The 22,882-nt window shown below is 41.4% G+C and overlaps 1 protein-coding gene across 12 annotated transcripts in view; it reads left to right on the top strand.

Annotated features, from left to right (window-relative positions):
* The window catches only part of cacna1g (calcium channel, voltage-dependent, T type, alpha 1G subunit), a 333,543-nt gene that overhangs the window by 117,270 nt on the left and 193,391 nt on the right, over positions 1 to 22,882 (top strand). For all 12 annotated transcript variants that reach the window (XM_036142517.1, XM_036142513.1, XM_036142509.1 and 9 more), the window contains exon 3: positions 10,037 to 10,148. In XM_036142517.1, coding sequence (XP_035998410.1) covers positions 10,037 to 10,148 — 112 coding nt within the window. The remainder of the gene's footprint in view (positions 1 to 10,036; positions 10,149 to 22,882) is intronic.

The raw sequence follows: 22,882 nt of genomic DNA, 5'->3' as shown, positions 1-22,882 counted from the left end.
TGCATCTTTCGCCTCTGCCCACCCCAATGCCTTCCCAAACACACCATAGTCCATCTGAATTTATAAAGTAAACTGAATATGAATGACTTCAGCCTTATCTACCTTGCTTACTCCTCCTTTTTTTTGCTCGCCTTTCACTTTCTGCATTTGGCCCTGTCGATCCTTCTCTGTTCATCATGTTTTTTCTCTCCCTAATGCTCAGTCTCTCACCTTCCACTTTCCTCTCCTTCCCTCAGTCTTTTCCCCATCCATCCATCCTCCCTACTCAGCCCCCTCCTCTCGCATGGCACGCACTGATACAGCCAGCGCAACAATAAGCCGCCGTTTTTCTCCATACCCCCTAACTCCCCAGCTCCTGACTCAGGTTGCCGATAAGCCCTGTGAGCGGGCGGCTGGGATACGCAGCATTACACCAACAGAATTTTCACGCAGTTAGTCGAGATGCCTCACCATAACACAGAAGCGTTCCTCTTGCCTTTCCTCTGCAGCAACACGCCAACAAGCTCAAAGCCCCGCACAGTATTATGATGACACATCATATTAACATCTGTTACAGGGCACAGATGCCAGTGTGTCTTCTTGGTTTTCTTTTGGGTGCTTTAAGGACAGTTTAACATTTTATAAAGATTACTGCAGTAATAGTGTTAATCAGCGTTCTTGTTTACCATAGGGCAAGACAATTTATTCCTGTAAGACCATTTATACTCAAAGTAATTGAGACTCTATAACATACATAGGAAGTACATTTAACATCCATTCATTGTTGGATACATCCATCCAACCAATATATGGGTCCTACAGTGAACAGGTTTCCATTACATCACAGCACAACACAGACATATCGGACACATAACCACGCACGTTCACACTTACTTCCTAAAAGGAGCAATAGGCCAAATTTCACCACTAGGTGGTCTGTTGAGCACTGTCTGTAGACCTAAAAAATCTCTCTACCTCCACTCCAGCTGCTAGCCTCGTGAGACCATCCTGATCTTGCGAGCTTTCAAGGTTTCACTCGCAGATCAGTCTGGCTACTTTCCGTTAAAGAAAATTTGGAGCCGTTCACCAAACGAACGTCCAATCAGCGTTTGCTTTGAGGCGGGTTGAGGTGTGACGCAACGGGAAGCGCGACAGTTCAGTCTTAAGAACATGGCGGCTTCAGCCGATGAAACTAGCGTTAGCGTGGCTATCGAGCAAGTTTTATCGGAATTACGGAGTATTTCTTTGCTGAGCTAACGAGCCTTTACCTGCTGCAGCAAGAGCAGCTTGGCTTGTGGTTATGTTTTCGTCGTCGCTCGTAACAGAGTGACGAATCTGATTGGTTTATTTGGCCCGTCTATCACCAACATAGGCCAATCAGCTAACCAGTATTTTCGCCCCTTCTCAAAATTACTTCAACGGAAGGTTTCCAGATGGATATGCGGAGCAAATCCATCTGGCGGAGTCAGGTAATCCAGCTGCCACCCAGCCCCTTCCTTTCCACTCCACTTTGCATCCGTTGCCTCATATGCGCATAGAAACGATAAATTCACTGCAAAACAACAACACCTTTTCAGAGGAACGTGTCTAGTGAAGTATTGAGTTACTCCTAACTTTATAAGGCTGTTAGCAAGAGAACATTTCGAACTGCTGGGCTCCTGCACTACAGTGCTCTGACGGTGGCATTTTACGGCCTGGGGGAGGCTAAGCTGTTCACATGGATGTACACGCACACGCGGCAGGCTCGGCTTTCTAAAGAAGAGACTGGAGAACAACACGGAGATGTGTGTGATGTTATACCATATTCCATCTAAAAGGATGCCATTAGTACTTCACATCACTACTTTTTAGTTCTTTCTACATAAGATATGTAAATTTATTGTTCCTTTAAGTACTTTTTACTGACATCGTTTAATCTGATATGTATGCTTGGGAAAAACTGCGGTATGAAGCTGGAGTAGCTTGACTGACCCCAGGGCCCAGATTTAAACCTTGGACCTTCTTGCTGCGAGGCAACTGTACTGGTCTTAGAAGAGAAAGAATAAATTGGATAAAAAAGTTCAGATGGTCACTAAAAAGCTAGAGTAAGGACACCCGTATACAAAACTAGAATATAACCAATGTATATATTCTATATGGATGTCTTTAGCATCATTGAGTCTAGTTAAAGGGTGAGCTTTAAAGCAATAACCTGTTTCCTTCCAACGTTAAGCTGGAGGAAATTGAGCCCCAACGTTCACTGATATGAACATAGTGACTTTAATGAACTACGTGACGACACTTTGATGTAAGGTCGTGTGTCATCAGCGTAGATATGGTGAGATATGTAATACTCTCTGTATATTGCTATTTAGTTTTGTGTCTGGCTTGAAATCACCTTTGATACAACATGTTGTTTTCAATTTGCTGCAAAAAATAAAGTTTATAATCTAAGTTTGGGAAAGCTTACACATAACAGTGGCCAGAGAATAGAGACTAAAGGTGCTTCACATGAGATACATATTTGCTTGGAAGTATAATTAAAAACAAGTTATCTTGGCTTGTAGTCCATTGGTATCTTGTAATCAACCATGTGACATTCACACTGTGGCTGTAATTCCCTGTCTGATGCCCTGGGCATGTTTATGTGCATGTTGTGTCTAATGTGTCTGGTCTCTCTAGATATAAAAGGGATGTATTGTTAGGGTGTGATGACGTCTTACTTGGTATTTGTAGCTTAAGCCTTATATGTAAAATGTATAACAACAGCCAAGTCGCCTGTTTCAGAATATTAATACCTCTGTCATCGTCCCACTGAGCAGTCTGCGGACACATGGGGGAAAAAAAATGCTAGGCAAGAAAAATCAATGAGTAGACAGTAGAGCAGCAGTTTCACACTCCAAAATAAACTGAGCCAAAAAGTAGATAAAAGCCCATTTGGAGTCAAGTAATGCATGAATCACTTTAAATCCGGCTGTTAAGAAGTGAGTCCTGACAGCAAGACAGAAAGAACAGAGCGCCTATAGTTAGGGGTGTACGGCATTCAAAACAAACAAAAAGGGTTTTATCGCTGGTTTTGCACCTTTCGACTGCAAAACAAGTCGTTGATGAGAAAATGGTGGGATTATTTAAACACTGCTCGGTGGAAGGATGCTATAGAAGACCATCTCTTGCATGACAATGACTATTTTAAACAATTTTACATGCTGTCTTTTAGGCAAGCATCACTTTAGCCATGTTTCGCATCTGTGCCTTTCACATTTTGATGCTATTCTTGTCAACTTTAATCCGGCCTCATGGAACTTTAAACTCACCTTTATAGGAAACAGTTAAGGATAAGTCACAAGTGGTTCATACTTTTTTGCCACGACTAATGTGTTACTCTTCAAATGAGCAATTTTTCTTTGTAACCCGCCTGTTTATCTAGGACCTGACAAACACAAGCAAGTTACCCATGCGAATGCGCGCTCATGCATGAGCACCCATCCACACATTAATGCTGGGTGACAGTGACAGATAGCACATTACAAAGGGCTGCTGCAGTCACATTCAATATTTCATGAACATCCTTTCCTGTTTCAGTTTCCACCTTTTTACCCCCCTTTTTATGACATGTTCAGCACACTTTCTGGAAGAAGAAAAGTTTTATTTTAGTCCCCCTACTTCCATAATAATGACGGGTAAGACAGTGCAGAGAGAAAAAAGTGAAAGGTGAGACCAAACAAAGTGCTTTGAAGGGATTGGAGAATGGAGGGATTGACAGCAGATGAACGGTTCGGATGAGCAGTGGGGATCCTCGACTGCCTTCCTTCTTGTTTTGCTTCCCGTCATACGTAGGGGCTAAGGTTTTGTAAAGTTTTCACTTTAAAAAAAAAAAATCCCATTCTACTCCTGGGAAAAATAAGGAAGGGCATCTGGTTGTCATGTTACTAAGAAAAGGACAGATATTTTTGTCAGCATTTCTTCTAACAGCCCCATTTTATAACCACCTAGGAGATTTTCTGCTTTGAAAAAGGTTTAGTGCGTGGTTGCCATCTTGTCTTCTAGACAAATCTTGTAAAATCTAATTAGATGTATCTAATTATTTTTTTCCATAATTTTGTATAATAATCTCTCTTGTAGCAGGTAGGTGCTACATATGAGATGCATTTGAATAACTGATGGTAAAAGCAAGTGTGAGGAAAAAAGTAGAAGTTTTGTCATTTCTACCCACAATTTTAACTGTGCAATGCTCAGAAAATTGCAACGAGCCCCAGTTACCATGCTTAAGGTTAGAGTTGATAATTGTAAATTTAAAGGTTGCAGCTTATTAAGGGCCAATGTCTGTCAGGAGCAAACTTGTCTACCAAGTTTCCAGAAATTGGCCGGTTCTTTGCATCCATGGGATTTGGGCAAAGAGCCATTGAATCAGCCATTAGCTCTTTTGTGTACCAAGCTTTTCTCAAGTCAAACGTAAAGCTCCAATTTAGGGTTTCTGTCTATGAAGCATACTAGCTGTCCATGAGCGATAGGCAGAGTAGCACACTTTTAATAGTTCACTTTCAATGAATGATAAAACAATAAGTGGCAAGATGTTATAGTGTCCCCCAGTTTGTGTCTTAGCTTATTTGATATGCACACATGCGTTTGACTCTAGAGTACTATCAGGTAAACCAGGAATACCAGGTAAATAAAGCATTGATCAGACAAGGAGCCAAGTGGCACATGGTTACCCTGGAGCAGCTGCAGAAATCCATAACTCAGGTAGCAGAATCTGTTGGCAGGGGAATTATCATGCACCTCAAAAATCTGGCATTTATAGAAGAGTTGCAAGAAGAAACCCAGTGTCAAGAAGAAAACAAAAACAAAAAGCTCTGCTTGAATTTGGCCACAATACATAGGGACGCAATACACAGGTGGACGAAAGTTCTCTGGTCAGAACTCTGGGCTGAACTTTTTGGACTATATGGCAAAAAGCTATTGTTGCCCATTACTGTGATTTCATCATCCTCTCTGTAAAACATGGTGGCGGCAGCACCATGGTTTGGGAATGCTATTATTTAGATGGGACAGAGAAGCTTCTCAGAGTTGATGAGAAGAAGGACTGTGCTCAGTACAAGGCTATGCTGGAAGAAAACCTGTAAGAGGATGAAACATACTTGTAACCGGGGCCAAGTTTCACCTTTCATTGGGACGACAACACTAAAAGTACAATTTATAACGCTGGGCAGCTTTAATCAAGATAAGACCTTCATGTCTTAAAATGGTCCAGTCTAAATCAAGAGGCGAATCTTCACGTTAATAATCTGTTGCAAAACTGGAAAGCTGATGTTCACAGAATCTCTCGATCCAGTCTGGCTAAGCTGGAGCCATTTTACAAAGAGGAATGGGCAAAAAAAAAATGTAGTCTCTAGATGTCCAGAGTAGACAGAGACAAACCCCAAACGATTGTCAGCAGTAATTGCGGACAAAGGTAGTTCTGTAAAGTATTGATTCAGACAGCATGAAACCAAAAGTCAATCTCTTTATATTTTTATTTGTGGACAAAATAACTATATAATGTCCCTTCTATTTCATGGTTATGCGGTGCTTTGTGTTGTTCTGTCACATGAAAAGTGATGTTCCCAGATCAAATTTCTTACCTGACAGAAGGAATGAATAGCTGATATGGTTATGATCTAATCATCTTTGACCAGAGATGGAGATTAAAAGGAAAAGTGCCTGTAAAGCCAAGACGGTGTAGTATGTGATGAAATGGGGGGGGGAGGAAGCGGATGCAGACCCGCGTCCGGTGAGAGTTCTCGTAAACACAATGACTAATAACTATTCAGAGCGGCTCGCCCGTATTGATTGCCCTTGTACTGTGTCTACCTCATCTCCACCTGCCGAGGATTCATTCCCCCAACCTCATGAAAAAAAGAAGAGCTGAAGACATCATCGCGATATAAGTTTAAACTTTTTTTTTCTTTTTACATCAAACTTTTCTGTCACCTTTTTTCCCCTCGGACTATATGGCTTTATTATTCTTCGCTTGCGTTCCGGTGGACGATGTCAGAAAATCGGGAGATGAAAAGCAGTGGAATACAACAGCGTGATGCAGAGTAAAACATTAAGCACCCCCTTTGTTTTCCCTTCGTTAAACAAGAAGAAAGGGATTTTGATTGAGTGCATGTTTTGCATGCACATAAGCGTGAGCATGACAGAGGCAGAGTGTGTGAGAGAGCAAGAGCCGGGGAGAACCCAAGAGAGCAGAACACAAAGTGTGTTTTGAGGTGCTGATTAGTTTGATTGTGTGACTTCTGGAAGTGTGTGAGTGTCTGTGGAGCAGAGCATGTAGCCGTCTTGCTTTCAGATTTTGACAGAGCATATCCCCGTGTATCTTCCCTCTAATTGAATCCATCCCTCGGGGCGTCACCGCTTGTTGGCATGCTGACACCGTGAAGGTGTGTGCGCTTGTGTGTGTGTGTGTGTGATAACAGTGAGACGGAACACTTGGAGAGGCAGATGTGGAGAACAAACACAGGAGAAGAGGACATATTGAATAAATTAGTCAGATTATTTTACATTTAATTTCTTTGCCTTCTCACCTTCTATCTCCTTTAACCTGGATGTTCTCCTGGTAATAGGTCCAGTTCATTCCCATGATACAGACACAATGATATGCAAACTGAAGTCTGCTTCTTGAACCACCATATGATTGCTGTATCAGACACTACCGCTATCAGATTGCTTTAATAGCTATTATGCTCTTAGCTATTATTATTATGAGGCCTTGTATATATTTGAAGCTCTTATTTTGAAGTGACAATGAAAGTAGTCCCCTGGTTGTTTTGACCGCTGGCCAAGAAAGATCCCATGTCTGTTACAGTTGCAGTGCTTTTGTGGCAACATTTTAGGTACCAGGTGGAAAACAGAAACATTGACAGAATCATGTGATAAGGTTGATTGAATATGTTTTTTAAGGTGTACAATTTTCACCGTAAGTTTTCTTTAATTTTCTTTCTAAATCTATAGAAAATCTAAATTTGGATGGATGGATAGATGGATAAACAGATGCAGAGAGGGAAAGATAAGATCATTTATAGAAAAGCTGATGCTATAAAACATTTCAGTTTATGATCGTTTTTATTTAATTTCATATTTACAAATATTATCTAAGGAGGTCATTGACCAATATCAAGAAGTCCTTTTGAAAATAGCTTTAGAAAACCCTAAAAATGTCTTGTTGCATGGGGATTCAAAGGTTCAGAACCATGCAGCAGTACTGTGATCCATCTTGGCAGGACTTTGCTCCCATTATAGTTGCTCACAAAGGGGTGGTTCAGTCCATCAATGCCTGTTATAGATGGCAAATTCTGACACAGGGTGGATGGATATGTAACAGGAAATATTAAGGAGAAGTGTTTGTCAGTGAGAAGCGATAACCAAAGAGAACTGGTTAGACGTTTCTTCTCCTTTTGAATTCCACTTTTACATCCAGACATTGTGGCCCCATAGCCATAAAAATAGATTCAGCCATATTTTGAAAAACAATAGCAGCACAAGACAAAACCAATCACTGAGTCTCAAAGTAACGACAAGAACTGCATCACCACCAGTAATGAACAATGTGATGCCCAACACTCAACTAAATGTCAGTCCATCCATTCATTCTCTATAGCCACCAATTATTTTCTGGGTCATGCTGGGATTGGTGCCAATCTCCAGTAGTTATGGGCGAGAGGAGGGGTACAGACATTCCTGTACACATCACTACTGAGAGCGATTTACTGAGATCGATTGGACTATCAAAGATGCCTTTTGGGAAATAAATTCTCCAAACTCATGGAAAACTGTGCAGTTCAGGTTTGATCAGTCTAAATATTTTAGAGTAGATGTAGAGAAGACCAAATCAGTTGAGACGTATTGAAAGACTCTGTTATAGGTTTCTAATGGTTATGCAAGCATGTATTGTCGGGCAGAAAAAGTTTATTTGACTCTGTCAATACAACAGTCCACTGACTTCACCAGCTGAAGTCGCATGCTGATAATAAAAACCTTTGTGAAACAGACTTTGACACGAGACACTGTAATTCTCTTTGCACCAGAAAAAAAAAACTGTAAAGATAGAACAGATCTTTGGGCCTCTTGGCACCTTGTCTAAATCTTCTGCTATAAACCTTGGGATAACCGTTTATTCGGGCTTTACGCTTGAAAATCATATAAAATCTCTGGTCCATTGCTTTTTAGCATCGGCAAAACATCGTCAAACTTAGTCCTGTTGTCTTTCATCCTGAGATGGGAATTTGACTTCATGCTTTTGTTGCGTCTGGTCTGGAATATTGAAATGCACTTTGCACACTTCTTACCAAAACCTCCCTAGACCAGTTGCAGTCTGTGCAAAATGCTGCAGCTAGGCTCTTGACAAGATCGTCAAAATTGGGTCATGTGACTCCACTTCTGAGGCAACGTCACTGGCTCCCAGTTTATTATAGAGTGTATTATTTTGAAATCTTAGTTTTGACTTGGATGAACAGATACCAGGGTACACCTCTGAACTAGTACATCCCTACACCCATATTAGGGCTCTGAGGTCCAGTGATCAAGACCTGCTGATTGACACCCATACAAAATTGAAAACTAAGGGAGATAGAGCTTTCTCTTCTGTAGCTCCAGCACTCATGAACTCTCTTCCTCAGACTCTGAGATCGGAAGACTCAGTGGTTTCTTTGAAATGGCAACAAAAAATAATCTTTTTTAAATCTGCTTTTGTGTCATTTTGTCTGTTTTCTATCTTCTGTTGGAAGGCAATTTGTGATTTTTATCTTATAAGGGGCTGTATAAATAAAGTTTTACTTACTTACACACTTACTATGGCAATTATTTCCAGCTTTCATTGTTCTGTGATTTCTCCTTTGGGTACCTTTATGAACAAGAGTTTTTACATCTTTCAAATCAGGTTCTGGATAGTTGAACGCGTTAATCTATGTCAAGTGTCAGGTTCTCATCATTTTTCCTTGGATTAACCTTTTAGGGCAAGGCAAGTTTATTTGTATAGCACCTTTCTGTAATAAGATGATTCAAAGTGTTTTATGACATTAAATACCCTTTTGAAGTAAACCTCAAAAAATAATCCCTTCATTTTGACTTCATCTACCCCCGAACCTCCATACAATACACCCTGGTGGCTCACTGACACTTGCACTAAAATGGAGGGTTAAAAAAAGAGAGAGAGAGAGCGGCTGACCCAGCTTCAGCATGGGTTACAGAGATAAATGATCATGTGGCGGCTAATGCTGTAAAAGACTGGCAGGTCGTTTTTCCTCTTAGCCTTTGTGCTCACATTTACCTTCCTCTGTGAGGAGAATGTTTCTTTTAGGACACACATCACACACTCTGTCACACGCGCAAGGATGACAAACTGTCTATTCTGTCTAACCTTATTAACCAGGCTGGGTGCTGACTGCAGCTTCAGTAGCAATCTATAATATATGGGATAAATGTTTGGATGCAGGCATTCCGCTCACAACATGCGGCTCTGTGTGTGTGTGTGTGTGTGTGTGTGTGTGTGTGTGTGTGTGTGTGTGCAATGGTAGCCTCCTTTTTTGGACAGTCACCTTATTTGCTGGTGTGACAGTCGCGTTTAAGCCTAATCACATTAAGCCCATCCACTCTGACCTCACACTGACTGAAATCATCCCCATCCGATTTGTCCTCCCATTCACATTTCCCCAGTTTATTAAAATGTACCTCTGTTTTCTCCTGTTGTACCTCACACCATTTCAAACAGTTCCCTCACCAACAATTTGATCGTTTACCAGCGCACCTCCCCGCCCTTCCTTGGCTAATGGTGCAGAACTGGAGCGGTGTCAGCCACAGGTGGGTATTCCCGCTTCCCCTGACTCCCCCTCAGGGGGGGCTCATTTTGTTCTTAGAAGCAGTTTTTGATTGTAAACTATACTGAAAAGGATAAGCCAGCATCCGTTTGTCAGGTGAGACGGGGATAATGAGGTCACTGGAGGAAACGCATCCCTTGATTGCTGCTTGTTGCCAACTGCTGGTTTTTGTTTGTTGTTGTTGCCATTTTGCTGTGTTGCCTTCCTTGACTCCTCCCCTCCACATGGTTCGAGCGAGCGTCCATGTTGGTGATCCTGCTGAACTGTGTGACACTGGGCATGTTCCATCCCTGCGAAGACATCAACTGTGACTCTGAGCGGTGCAAAATTCTACAGGTAAGTTCCTCATTCTGAATCCTTTTAAACTTGTAATGGATAGTTTCCCAGAGTGATCAGATTCATGCTAGGGCGATACAATATAGAAAAAAAAAAGAATATTGGTAAAACAGCAAACAAATTGATTGATGTCGATAATTAACAACAAATTCAAAACATATATTTCAAGTGCAGTCGTGGCCCTTTTATGCTGTTGCTTAGCAACCTATTTTTAGATACAGAACCCACAAACACCGAATTAAAACTCAACCCTTTATTCAACTAACTTTTTACCAAAACTGCATTTTTTATAGTGTCCTGTCTGGCAATGTGGCAATAAGAATTGTTGTCTTAATGCCAAAAAGAGACCAACAGATATTACTTTCACAAGCGGAGCCTAGCCACATTCACCATAATGCTCTGCTTTATTATAATTTATGCAGGGAATATTTCATAATATATGGACACTGAAACCAGAAGGTAAAACAGAAAAAAAAGGAGAAAAGGTGAAAGAGAAAGAGGAGAGAAAAGGGAGAGAACGATACATCCTCTGTCTGCTTCTTCACCTGCAAAGAGAGATGTAAAAAGAACAGCAACCAACCGACAAAGTATTACATTAACACCTTTAGATTTAACGAGATTAGATTAGATTTAACTTTATTGTCATTACACAGGTACAGGTACAAGGCAACGAAATGCAGTTTAGGTCTAACCAGAAGTGCAATAGCGGCAAGTGCAGGATAAACAATGGTTTCATAAGTACAGGACATGGGTTTTTACTGAATAAATATAGAGATGTATACTATTATAAACAGAATTTTACTGATAGCGGGTGTGTGTGTGTGTGTGTGGGTTGGGGGGGGGGGCAGTGGGGGGTTAATGGGCTCCACACTTAGTGGAGACCTGGGATGTCCTAGGGGAGGGGGCAGTACAAACCCACCCTGACAAATAAACAAACAGAAAACTACACACAGTCACATTCACTCGTTCCCATCATAGTGCCCCCACACGCAAACACTCCAACAAAAAAAAAAAAGTTTTTAAAAAAGAACGCCTGCTCTCTGAACCCTTTGAAGGGGGTGGAGCTTGATGACGGAGTGCTCCTGGGTCTGCGCTTGTGATTGGTTGAAGGGAATGTAATGATTGCAATATTAATTTACATGGCTAGAATGTAAAAGGAAGGAAAACTGTTATTCTATTGAACTTTATATAGACCCCTTTCTTTCTATCATCGATATATATTGTCATTGAATTACCATCCAGTCCTAATTCATGCAGATTTATTCAGTGCAAAGAAGGTAATTAGCTTTAAGCAGTTGTATCCAAAGTCGGTCCACAAGGGGCTGCTGTCCTGCATGTTTTAAAATATTCCCTGGCTCACCATCCTTAAATCAAATGGATGGTCCATTACAGGGAGGCTGTTGATGACATCCTGAGAAGGTAATTGGGACACATTTAAAAACGCAAACAACATCAGCCCTTGAAGAATGAAGTGCAAAAACCTTTTACTTTTCAACAGACTTATTTCCACATTGTTTTGATCCTGACACCAGACACTGTTCAACTCCAGCGATCTAATTTGCTGACTGATTGCTGTTAAGCATCATTGTCCTCTTGTGTAGTTCCATCCAGAAGAAAAGAAGGTAGCCTCCATAACTTGAATCAAACTAGTCTTTTCTGCATTAAGGGTTTAATTTTAGTCAAGTAGACCTTGAGACGGCCCAAAAAGTCCAACATGGTTGGAACCTTGTACAGCAGCAGTCTCTCACCCTGGTGCTAGGGGCCCTCTACCCTGCTTGATTTAGATGTTCCCTAAAAATGAATGGGTCATTAAAAGCCTTCAGCAGAGCTTAATGGCATGCTTAGAAAATGGGTTATAGGGTCAGGGTTAATGTAATCATTTAGATGAGTTGTGCTGGTGCAGATCGTATCAAAGACATGCTGAACAGCTGACTCTGGGAGAGAGGACTGAGAACTTGATTTTCTCTTTTCCATCAGTGCAGAACAGCTCGGTGTTGATGAAACGTGGGGAAGACCTTTGGCTTTGAGACATGAAAAAACAATAAAAATGAAGCCGCTTCTGTAGAAAAAAAAAAGACATCAAGGACAGACTGAAGGTCTGGACAGTTTAAGACTATAGCAAAATATTTTTGCTGGTGAAACCTAATTGTTTGTAACAGCTGGAAAACCAACGTCTATGTATAGATTAAAAAGTGAGATTTAAAATCAGTGAAGCCTTCTGATACAATCACATATCTTTGGTTGCTTGGTCATCCTCCAGCCTGCTTCCACAGCCTCTGCGGTTGCCAAAGGAAGTAGTAGTTGATTTATACCTGCAGTGTTAGTGACTTCCATTACAGCCTTGGGTCTTAAGCCACAGAGCCAGTGGCTCATTCACACTGAACTGTTTGATCCGTGACCAGGCAACTCCCCAGGTCTTAACCCCCGGAACTGAACACATGAAGTTGTGGTCAGTTCTCAAAAAACAGGTGGAGAAACAGAAGAAGAACTGTGAATATGTTCAGATACTAATCAGAAAACAGTGGGTCACCGTTACTGAGGATTATGACTTACACGATATGACAGTGAATTACCAAGGATATGAAGAAAACGTATAAGGAAAATGTGGGGTCTTTACATATGTTTCATGTATTTGCTAATTAAAGCTTCAACAATGTGTGTTCTATTTTGAATGTTCAGTCTGCCATAAAAACAAATCTATGAAGATAAAAAAAAAATACACATGTGCGTCACTGTCTAACACCCTTGGCCATGACTGTGAGCAACATAAGCCTCCCCATCTTAAAGCAATCTCCCAGCAGCCCGTTCAGAGCTGTGGTAAAGGCACCCGTGATTTCCAACACGGTGGCACGAATTATGTCTTTTCAAGCTTGACCTGACATTTCCCATAATGCTACTCAATTACAGTGTTTTGTGAAACCCCTTGCTGCCTGGAAAATGCCTTCATCTTCTGCACTTCATATCACCATGCTGTAATGCAAGGCTCTTCAGACAAATTGAGGTTGTTCGGGTGACGGGTGTCATTTGGTCTGGCTTGATTAAGTTCTTCTGGAGCTGTTACTGGTAGTGTGGACCTAACACTAGCAGTAATGTTTACCCTGCTTGAGTGGCAATTCCTGTGATTTTTAAAACTGACATGATTCTAAAGTACATATGTTCAAAAATTTTAATTTTTTTTAATGTTTTGTCACAGTATAACCACACACTTTCACTTTTTTAATTGGATTTTTATATGATACATCAAAATAGTTATTTTCTGGCTGATGTGCAAAACTTGATGTTTGGTGGAAAGCTAAATCTGCACATCTCCTTAAACTCATCACCCCCACAAAGTAATATAGCAGTAGCATCATGATGTGGGGAATTGTAGGAAACTAATACCGCATATTTGCACATTCCCCCTAGTTAAGATGAGGTGGGAGCATCATGCTGCTGCGATGTGTTACTTTACAGGGACAGAGATCCGTCCTGCTTCCAGTATTAAAATACTTGACATAGATGCACATGTTTTAACAGGACAACAGCCTTGGTTTATTCACTGGGTGTCAAAATATTTACTGTAGTTTTTTTTTTCTTTGTCAGAAGCAACAAGGAAGCTGGTGAAATCGGTTGAATTATGTGAAGCGAATACAGCAAAAAAGGAAGTTAAATAACATAAACATACAATTTTAAATCAAGGGGTATTCTTGTTAGAATGTCCTAGTTAAAGTCTAGACATAAACAAAATCACAATCTGTGGCTCTCTCTGACCAGTCTGACTAATCTTGAGCTATTCTAACATGATGTGTGTGTGTAACAATTTAGGCTAAATGCAGACAAAATGTGATTCTGCAAAGGGTTAAATAAAAGTGCATGCAAGAAATATTGAAACCCGTGTATCATTTTTCTTCCACTTTGCAAACATGCACTAATTTGTGTTGATCTAACATGTTCAATCTCAATAAAATGTACTGAAGTTTGGAGCTGTAATCAGACCAAATGTGATTCAGATACTTTTGCGAGCCAGTGTAGCTTGGAGCAGTCGTCAGTTCAAAACTAAACATAAATACTGATGAGCGGGTAATGTGCGTACTTCAAAATATTGAATTGAGTTTCATTCACTTGCAAGTGAAAAAAGAAACGACATAAAAGGATGATTTGGTGGTGTTTGTTTGTCTCGTATGATCTTTATTCAATAAGATGAGTACAACCAACTGAAGAGCCTTCCCCTGGGATGAAGCAAACAGACACGCACTGCACTTAATTCACACACCTAAAACCCTCAAAATATAGAAGGATATCAAACATGTGAGCATCAAAACTCAATGTTTGCATGGCACACCACAAGCAAAAGTAAAAAAGTCGAAGGAGCACAGAAAGTGGCTGGAAACAGCGGTTTCGGAAGGAAAGCTGCTAGAACAATGTTTCCCAGCATTCATGGCCTTTGCAGTGCTCTCCTTTTACATTAACTAAGATGGAAAACAAACAACAACCCCGCATGTGGGGGTGTTGCCATTAATTTGTTGACCTGCTTTAGTCCCCACAAAAGCTAATGGAGACACACTTGTGCTCGTGTTGTAAAATACAGAAGAGGAGAATTATTCCTGCATCAGATGAGGGATCTGATGAGGCGAGGCAGGAACACATTCGTGGTCTCCGACGTTGTTCGTCTTGTGTGGCGAGGGGATGAGGCGCTTGCTAAGTGGCTCCAAATAGACTGAACTAAGTCATCTTATTTTCTTGCCCGCTGACTCCGAGGAATGAACATCTTCGTCCTAAAAAGAGAAACCTCTGCCGTTTAGGAGAGAATAGACCTCCCTCTGTGCACTCTTTGAGGATTACAGTGAGGTTAGCGGTTCAAACGTTTATAGCCTTGACGCATTTTAGAGCGAGTGTTTATTTTAAAGTTTCTAAAAGATGGATGCATCTACTTCCTTCTCTTTTACCTAATATGGACTTAGGTTTTGAGAGGAGGAATGGGGGGAAAGCAAAGAAGTGGAAAGTAAGGAATGGGATGGCTCAAGAGAAACTGTAGTTAAAAAACTGAATAAAATCAAAACTTTCCAGGCAGAAATTATAGCAGGGAATGAAACAAAAGAGTTAGATTAAGGACTAGACTAGAAGGGAATGTGAATGTGAGGTGACGGGATACAAATTAAATAATAAAAAATAGAATAAGGTAGGGAAGAAAGCACGATGAACAAAGGAATATGTGAAGGAAATGTGTGCCAGAAAAACAGAAATAAGGAGTGGGAGGTAAGAAAATGTGAAGGGCGAGTAGAAAAAACCTGGGAAGAACAAAAACAAAGTTAATGGCAGGAACAGAGCGAGAATAATAAATGAGAGAAGAAAGAGCAAATTGGAAAGAGGAAAAGAAATCGAATGAACACAGATGGAAAATAAGAAAATATTAAAAGGAAAAGTGAATGGAAGAATTCATCCAACCCCAGTTTTTTTACTTTCCTGAGACTGGCTTGCAGGTGCAACAGGTCCACGAGATAAATCCAGACATCCCTCTCCCCATTGAATTCTCCAGCTCATTCTGGAGGATCCCAATGGTTTCCCAGGCCCCAAGGGACATATTGTCCTTCTAGAGGGATCTTGGACCTGGGTTCTCCGCCAAATTGGAGATGGCCTGAACATTTCCAAAGACAGGCACCCAGGAGACATCCTCATCCGATGCCCCATCCACTCAATTGGAATCGACTTATTCCAATGCGAAGCAGTGGAATAAGTCGTTCTAGCCATCCTACACAGGTAACTCATTTCAGCTCCTTGTATCATAGCTTCTATATTTTGATTATGATCTATATCTCATGACCGTAGGTGAGGATCAGAATGTAGTAAGAGCTTTTGGATTAGCTTAGTGCTTACCATGACAGATCAGAGCAGCAGGCACACTACTGCAGTCTCGTGAACAGGATGCCAACAGAATGAAAGCGGAAAACAAGAGCAGCAGCCACTAAACATAAAGGTAACATAATATACAGCAAATGGTAGGGATTGGAATAGATTAAACAACAGGGAAACATGTTTTATCAAAAGTCATGTCACTACCAAGAACCTGAACGATGCAATTATAGGCTTATGGAAGAAATGGGATGAGGGGATGGGTCAATTGGGAAGCCCTGCTGATGAAGGCTTTGAAGGTGGAGGTGTTATATTCAGGAAATTGTCTTTTTCCTGGACCCCCTGATGGAACCTGGAAAAAAAGGAGTGGATGGAGAATAGCAGGTAGGATGCAGGGTGATGGGATGAAGAGCAGGATGAGGGAGTGTGTGATGTTCAGTTGAACCGCTGCATAAAGCTCCCAAATCCAAGTTAACTTAGTAACTGCATATTTTAAAGGCAAGAAAAACAGACAACCATAATGATTTGAGTGAAACTGACCAGGGTGAACCTGTTATGGCTAGATGACTTGGTCAGAACATCTCCAGAACTGCAAGTCTTGTAAGATGTTACTGCTCTACAGTGCTTAGTATCTATTGAAAGTGCTCCAAGGAAGGAAAAGTGGTGAACAGTCAGGATCATGGGCAGCCAAGGTTCATTGGTAACAGATCCTGCTGATTACCTCTTGGTGCCAGATACTTCATTGCACTTTCAGGGGTCCAATGGAAATTGCGCCTCAATGGGTCAGTGCTGTTTTTAATATGTCAACACGGTATTTGGTCATAATGCTGTTCTGAAATTACGTACTGTCTAAAGTTATTTCATGTTTAATAAATAGAACGATGGTGGAGCGAAACAAAACAAACCTTATGCTTGAAACGAACCGTAGTTTTGCTGTATGTTATCCAGGAAGCTAATAGCATTTATGCTGGCGGACATTCAGCGCTAATTTGAAAAAAGTTAATCTTTATTTTGGTCATAATGAGCGGACCGGATAACACAAAGATTAATATACCATCAATGTATAAAACCCTTGTGGAGATAACATTTGTTATAACCGTAAAAACACACTCGAACTACGTCAGCGTGACATGGTCTCAAAATGCTAACGGGAGCTATGTCGGTTAGCTCCATGTGTTTAAAAACACAGTGAAAACACATTAAGTAAATTGTTCTAAATAAACCATTTAACTTTCTCTGTTTATTTTTCTGCCAAACCTGTCGGTTCCTCTGTGTCAGTTAGGTTTACTTTGGACATCCAGTTGTAAGCAGTTGAAAGAGGGTGATTCTCTGATCAGCAGGATGCGGCTAGTAGGCAGCTATGGGCTAGCCGGAACATGGCGGTTGGAGCAGGCGGCTCCAGGTCATAGTCTTTGGCCTGGTTGCAGCGGGCGATTTCAGCTCAGCTTTTGCTCTCAGCTTGGGAAAATGGGTCCTGTGCCGGCTGCAGGCAGGAGGCCGCTCCACGCCGTCTGTCAGTTTCCTGCAATAGCTGAAAAAAAAAAGCACAAAGCTGGTTTCGACATAGACCGATTCTTTACTCCGGCGTCTGGTTACGCAGAAGTTAGACTGCAGGCTTAGCTTCGATCCAGCCTGCAGTTCTCCGAGCCCGGTCAGGTCCTCTGAATGACGAGAGTTCCCCCCATGTCGCTCCAGTAAGGCAACAGGAAATGAGGACGATTGTCTGCGGGAGCTTCACTGTACAGCAGTAAAACCCCCTGCTGTGAGAGGAAGCGTCATGTTTCAACTCAGTCCCGATTTTTCCTCATGGCTTGATGACACAACAATGCTTCTTTGTTGTATGAAACAATAAAGAGAAACACAATGATGAAACAGCAAAAAATGCAAATAAAAGACAGCAGGAATTAGAAAAAGGAAGTGTATGATAAGGCGGAGGAAAGCAGAATGTGACAGGTGAATGTGTAGAACAGGAAGTATGGAGAAAAAAAAGCCGAGGAGTAGTGGCTTGGATTCCGCTGTTGCCACGGCAGCCCAAGCCCACCCATGCCTTTTATCTTGGCTGCTCCAGGTTATGAGATGTGATTTAATTTGGCGGTTCTCTTCTGCAGAGCTCAGATGAACTCGCAGCCCAAAGGTTAAACGCATTGCTATTAATTTCCCGCTTCCTCCATTTCAATCTCGCTGCCGTCTTTAGAGATGGTAACAGCACGACTTACGGGATTCTTTTTTTATCTGTGTGGAAATCTCTTTTCTCCCCCCTGTCACCATCCAGATCCCCTGTTTGACCCTCTCAGAACTTGCATTGATCCTGTAAGCTTGGTTTGACTTTAATTATTTCATACAGACTTAATGGGTTGGGGCTAGAACATAAGCTATATCATAAAGTAGCCTAACTGTTGCTGCTTACGTAGCTACCAGGTAAACTCACTCCACTGCATAGTTTCTACTTAAATAGTGCTAAAAGAAACATTGCCGTGGTCAGTATGCCACTAATGCTTCCAGCATTCCTTGATGATTTTAATGGAGATGCTTGGAGATTTGACCTCACCTACAGAGAATATTTAGGCCATGCACCAGTCTACTTCCTGGATGAACCTTTCACTGAGAATGTTGTTCTTTAGGGTAAGATTCCCAATGCATGATATTGCCACTGTATGGAGGACGACAGCCAGGTGGAGAGTAGTATCTGCTGTTTTGTTGGATATAGAGCATTAATACGCCCTGGAAGAGTTGCAACCTCATTGTATAGTGAAATGAGACAAACTTCCATGTATAGTTGAGATCAGATCTGACATGGCTGCCATGTAGAAAATTAAGTTCTATCAAAACCAGGTTTGATCTCAGTAGTAATGTTGGACATTGTATAACAGTAGACAATAGCAGATTCTTTGTGGACATAGCTAGAACCAGTCAATGTAAACAACCCATTTCTTAACAGACTCCCCAATCTTTACAAGCAGCTCCGATGCTAAATAGCAAATAAACATAGCATTACTGCTACGTTTTTCAGTGCTTTTATCCCCTCCTAACAGTTTATCCCATTTGGCAAACAGACCTCGGATGATGTGTTTGATACAGGAGATAGCACATCAGAGAGCTCTCCAGCTCTGAGGGAAAAAGTAGAGGGATGAGCTAAGATTTGGCTGATAGAGAAGTTTCAAAGCAGTGCCAAAGTTGCACTGTCTCACTTGCAGCTTTGGGATTCTTTCTTTCTTTCTTTCTTTCTTTCTTTCTTTCTTTCTTTCTTTCTTTCTTTCTTTCTTTCTTTCTTTCTTTCATAATACAACGTGATGTCAGAAAGCCAATGAAACTGTTGTCAGCATTATTGGACCAGTTTATTAGAGAGATACACCCAGACAAGACCATCACAAAGAAGGCTGCGGAGTTTCGAGAGCCAAAGTGCTGCTGTGAAGTGGAACTGCTGTATTTCAGATCATGTGTGGAAAGCCTCACTGTGTTTGTGACCTCACCACGACGAAGCGTCAGGTCGCACGTGCTGATATTTCTGTTCTTTAAAAGGCAGTGATTGAGCCCACAATATTATCTCCCTCCACCTGTGAAGAGTGGAATCCGGAATGAATGGCAGATTACAGTTAGCCTGGTCCATTGTCCTCACCATATGAGGCGTACGCCACCTTCACCAGCACTTATGTCTGTCTGCCGAACCGCCTCCCTGTGCGTGCATGTGATGGAAGCACCTGACCCCAATGATAATGGCATTTAGACTTTGTGACAGGCAAAATTAGCATAGAGAGTGGCAGAGACGTATTTTTGGGAGAGAGTGCGGGGGACGATCTTCACGGAATTGATGGCGCCTGTTTCAGTCAAAAATGAATCTGAAGGCTTTTGTATTGTCTGCCGCAGCTGTATAGATGGCCTTTAATCCTCCGCATGACGACAGTACCCACGCTGTTTTGCAAAGGTGCTTATAGCCTTTCATTTTTTTTCCTGATTCTACCTTGTTACAGTGACAACTTGATTAAGGAGATAACTGTCTGCAGAACTTATTATTGAGTAGCATGGGTAGCATTGTTGCCTTTAGACGGCAGAGACTTTAGTATTTCCTATAAAGCAGCAATCTCAATCTCCAGTAACTGAGGGCCTGGTTCCTACAACCTTTAGATCCATCTCTCATCCTAAACACCTGAATCGAATGGCTACCACGCAGTCAAGCTGTACAGAGCTCTGCTTGAGTTATTTATTTTAGTCAGTTGTGTTGAAGCACAAGTACATCTAAAAAAATGCAGGAATCCATCCTTCAAGGACTTGAGATGAGACCCACGATTTCAGAGAAAGATGACAATTTCCAAATCCAGCTTGTTTCTTGGCAGATGGAAGCTCAAAAAGATAAAACTGAGAATCGTTAGTGTACTAAGTTCAGCTTATCCATTATCTACTGAAATCTCACACTCTTTTTAATAACAGTAATGAACAGTGACTAGACCACAACAGAAAATTGTTTTCTTTCAAAGATCTTCCAAAACGTTTTGTGTTTCCTCTAATTGGCAACTTTGGGTCCTCTTCCCGCAGTGAAAACTTCCACACTGAAGAGTGTTGTGACCTGTTGGCACTTAGCACGGTGTGTTTACAAATTGAAATAAGATCAGATTCAATTGGGGAGTCATCGGTCCAAGCAGGTCAAGCTGAACACAAACCTATTCTGGTCACCAGATGATCGTCTCGGTATGACACATTGAAATCTGTGGAGGTGAAAGAATTCATCTGCATATCAATATGTTGGTTTGCAGCCAAAACCATTTAAATCTGTTTTTCATCACTCTCCACCAACTGCCTTTGCTTAAACATGAAAAGACATGTTGATGTTTTCTAAACTATAAACAGCGAGACTGCTTGCGATTAGTCCACTAGAGCTGCTGGACTTCACACTTGGGCGCCATACTGTATCTAATAGCTGCTTTGACGCTTGAGAATTTGACATTAGGGGGTGTTTAAGTGCTCTCGTCGTTAGTGATTAAGAGCACTTAGAGCATAAAGGCTGCGCCCAGGAGGTGATGAGACGGGTGGGTAATGTCAGCACTCGCTTTGGCAACTCGCAGTAAAGCGTTGCTGATATCAGTGTGTCTGGTCCACACATGTGATTACCCTTCTTCTCAGGCAATGTGAGAAAAAAAACATAAACCAGACACATAAGAGACTTCTGTGAAGTTATATGACAGTACCATGGAGGGAGAGGAAGAGGATTTGAGATTCTGTTTTGTCTGTCTGGGCAACAAAACTGTGACTTATTCATACTACTTGAACTGTTTCACATTTTTGTTGCATTGCAACCAAAAACGTCAATGTACTTCATTTGAATTTTAGGTGCTAGACCAACTATAAGTAGTGTATACTATGAACAAGAAAAAAAAAGAAAAGAAACAGAGCATACTGGTCAGGGATACTGTTATCTTAAGCTTCGAACATATCACAGGTTACTGTTTAATTCGTGGTCATAAAAATGGAAGAAAGTATAGCACATCTGCAAAATTACCATGATATGGCTGAGCACCCACACTGATTGGTCAGGCAAGGTAAGCTTTAATCATAGAAGTAGCCAAAATGCCCATGATTACAGGAGGAGCCCAGGAATCCACAGCTCACAGCTGGGAGAATCTTTTTACAGGACACCTATAATGCCCTTTACAAATTTGTCCTTAATGGAAGAGCGGAAAGAAGAGAAGACATTGCCTAAAGAAAGATACTGGAAGTCCTGTTTGCAGTTGCAGCAGGTTGTGTAGGGGACGCAGCAAATGTGGGCAAGAAAGGTGCTTAGAGACCAAAATTGAAGATTTTGATTTGCGAAACATTATAATTTAATACGTGACAAACCAAAAACAAACAAACAAAAAGAACAGTTCGTAGCTTCCAAAACTGCACACTTGAAACCGCTGTTTAGCCAAATGGTGTAGTTAAAACATATTGATGTATTAATATGGCCCAGTCAACTACCAAACCAGAAACCTATGAGATTCTGGGGCAAGACTAGAAGATTTTGGTTTGCCGATACGCTCCATAAATTCGGACAATCAAACTGGTTAACTGTTTGAGCCTCAAATAGGTGAAACTGGTAACGACATAATCCAGAACACAAGCAGCTATTATTGCACGAAATGGTGGTTCTACAAAGTGACTTCGGGGGGCTGAATAAAAATCCAAAATATCCAGCCACTTCACAAGTGAGCACCACAGTAAATTACACCATAGTGCATAAAACCTGACAATGTGCATACGTTTAAGGGCTATGAAGTTTTTGGCAAAGCACTGTATATATATCTGTGAATTTGGCACAAAGAACTGTTAGGCTAGCATTAAAAACGATGCAAACCACAGATAGACTCACACTGTGGACCTTTATCTGCTCTCACACAGCTGCTGAGCACACATTCGAGCCACTGTGGGAGACATAATCACAGTAACGGGGGAGCGATACACCCCACCATCCCCTGCGAGAAAGAAGGAGGCAGTGGGAGAAAAAGATAAGATGAAGACAAGAGAGATGGAAGACTGTGGTAGTCAGCAGCAGCAGCAGGAAGATGAGGTGGTAGAAAAATGCTAGTAGTTCACATTCAGTGCAGCAGGAATCCCATCCAGATGTTCGCGGGGAGAGACAAGAATACGAGTGCAGATAAGAAAGACAGTGGTTATAAAAGAAATAGAGATGGTGCTTTGTCTTTTTCTTCACTGGCACAGAGTGATTTGTGCATTGAAAAGATAAAACTATCGGCGAAATGTTTCTGTGGCCAGCAGAGCTTTGTTTTCTGTGTTACTGCTCATAAAACTACAACACCGTGCTGTAAATGTATCACCGTTACTGATATCCAGCTATATAAAACTATCGTGCAGTAGAAAGAACGTCAAAAAGCTTTGATAATGGGCAGTCAAAGAGCATGGACCATATTATGCGC

The sequence above is a fragment of the Fundulus heteroclitus genome, chromosome 10 (genome assembly GCF_011125445.2).
Source record: "Fundulus heteroclitus isolate FHET01 chromosome 10, MU-UCD_Fhet_4.1, whole genome shotgun sequence".
NCBI lineage: Eukaryota > Metazoa > Chordata > Actinopteri > Cyprinodontiformes > Fundulidae > Fundulus > Fundulus heteroclitus.
This window is presented reverse-complemented; position numbering and strand designations above follow the sequence as displayed.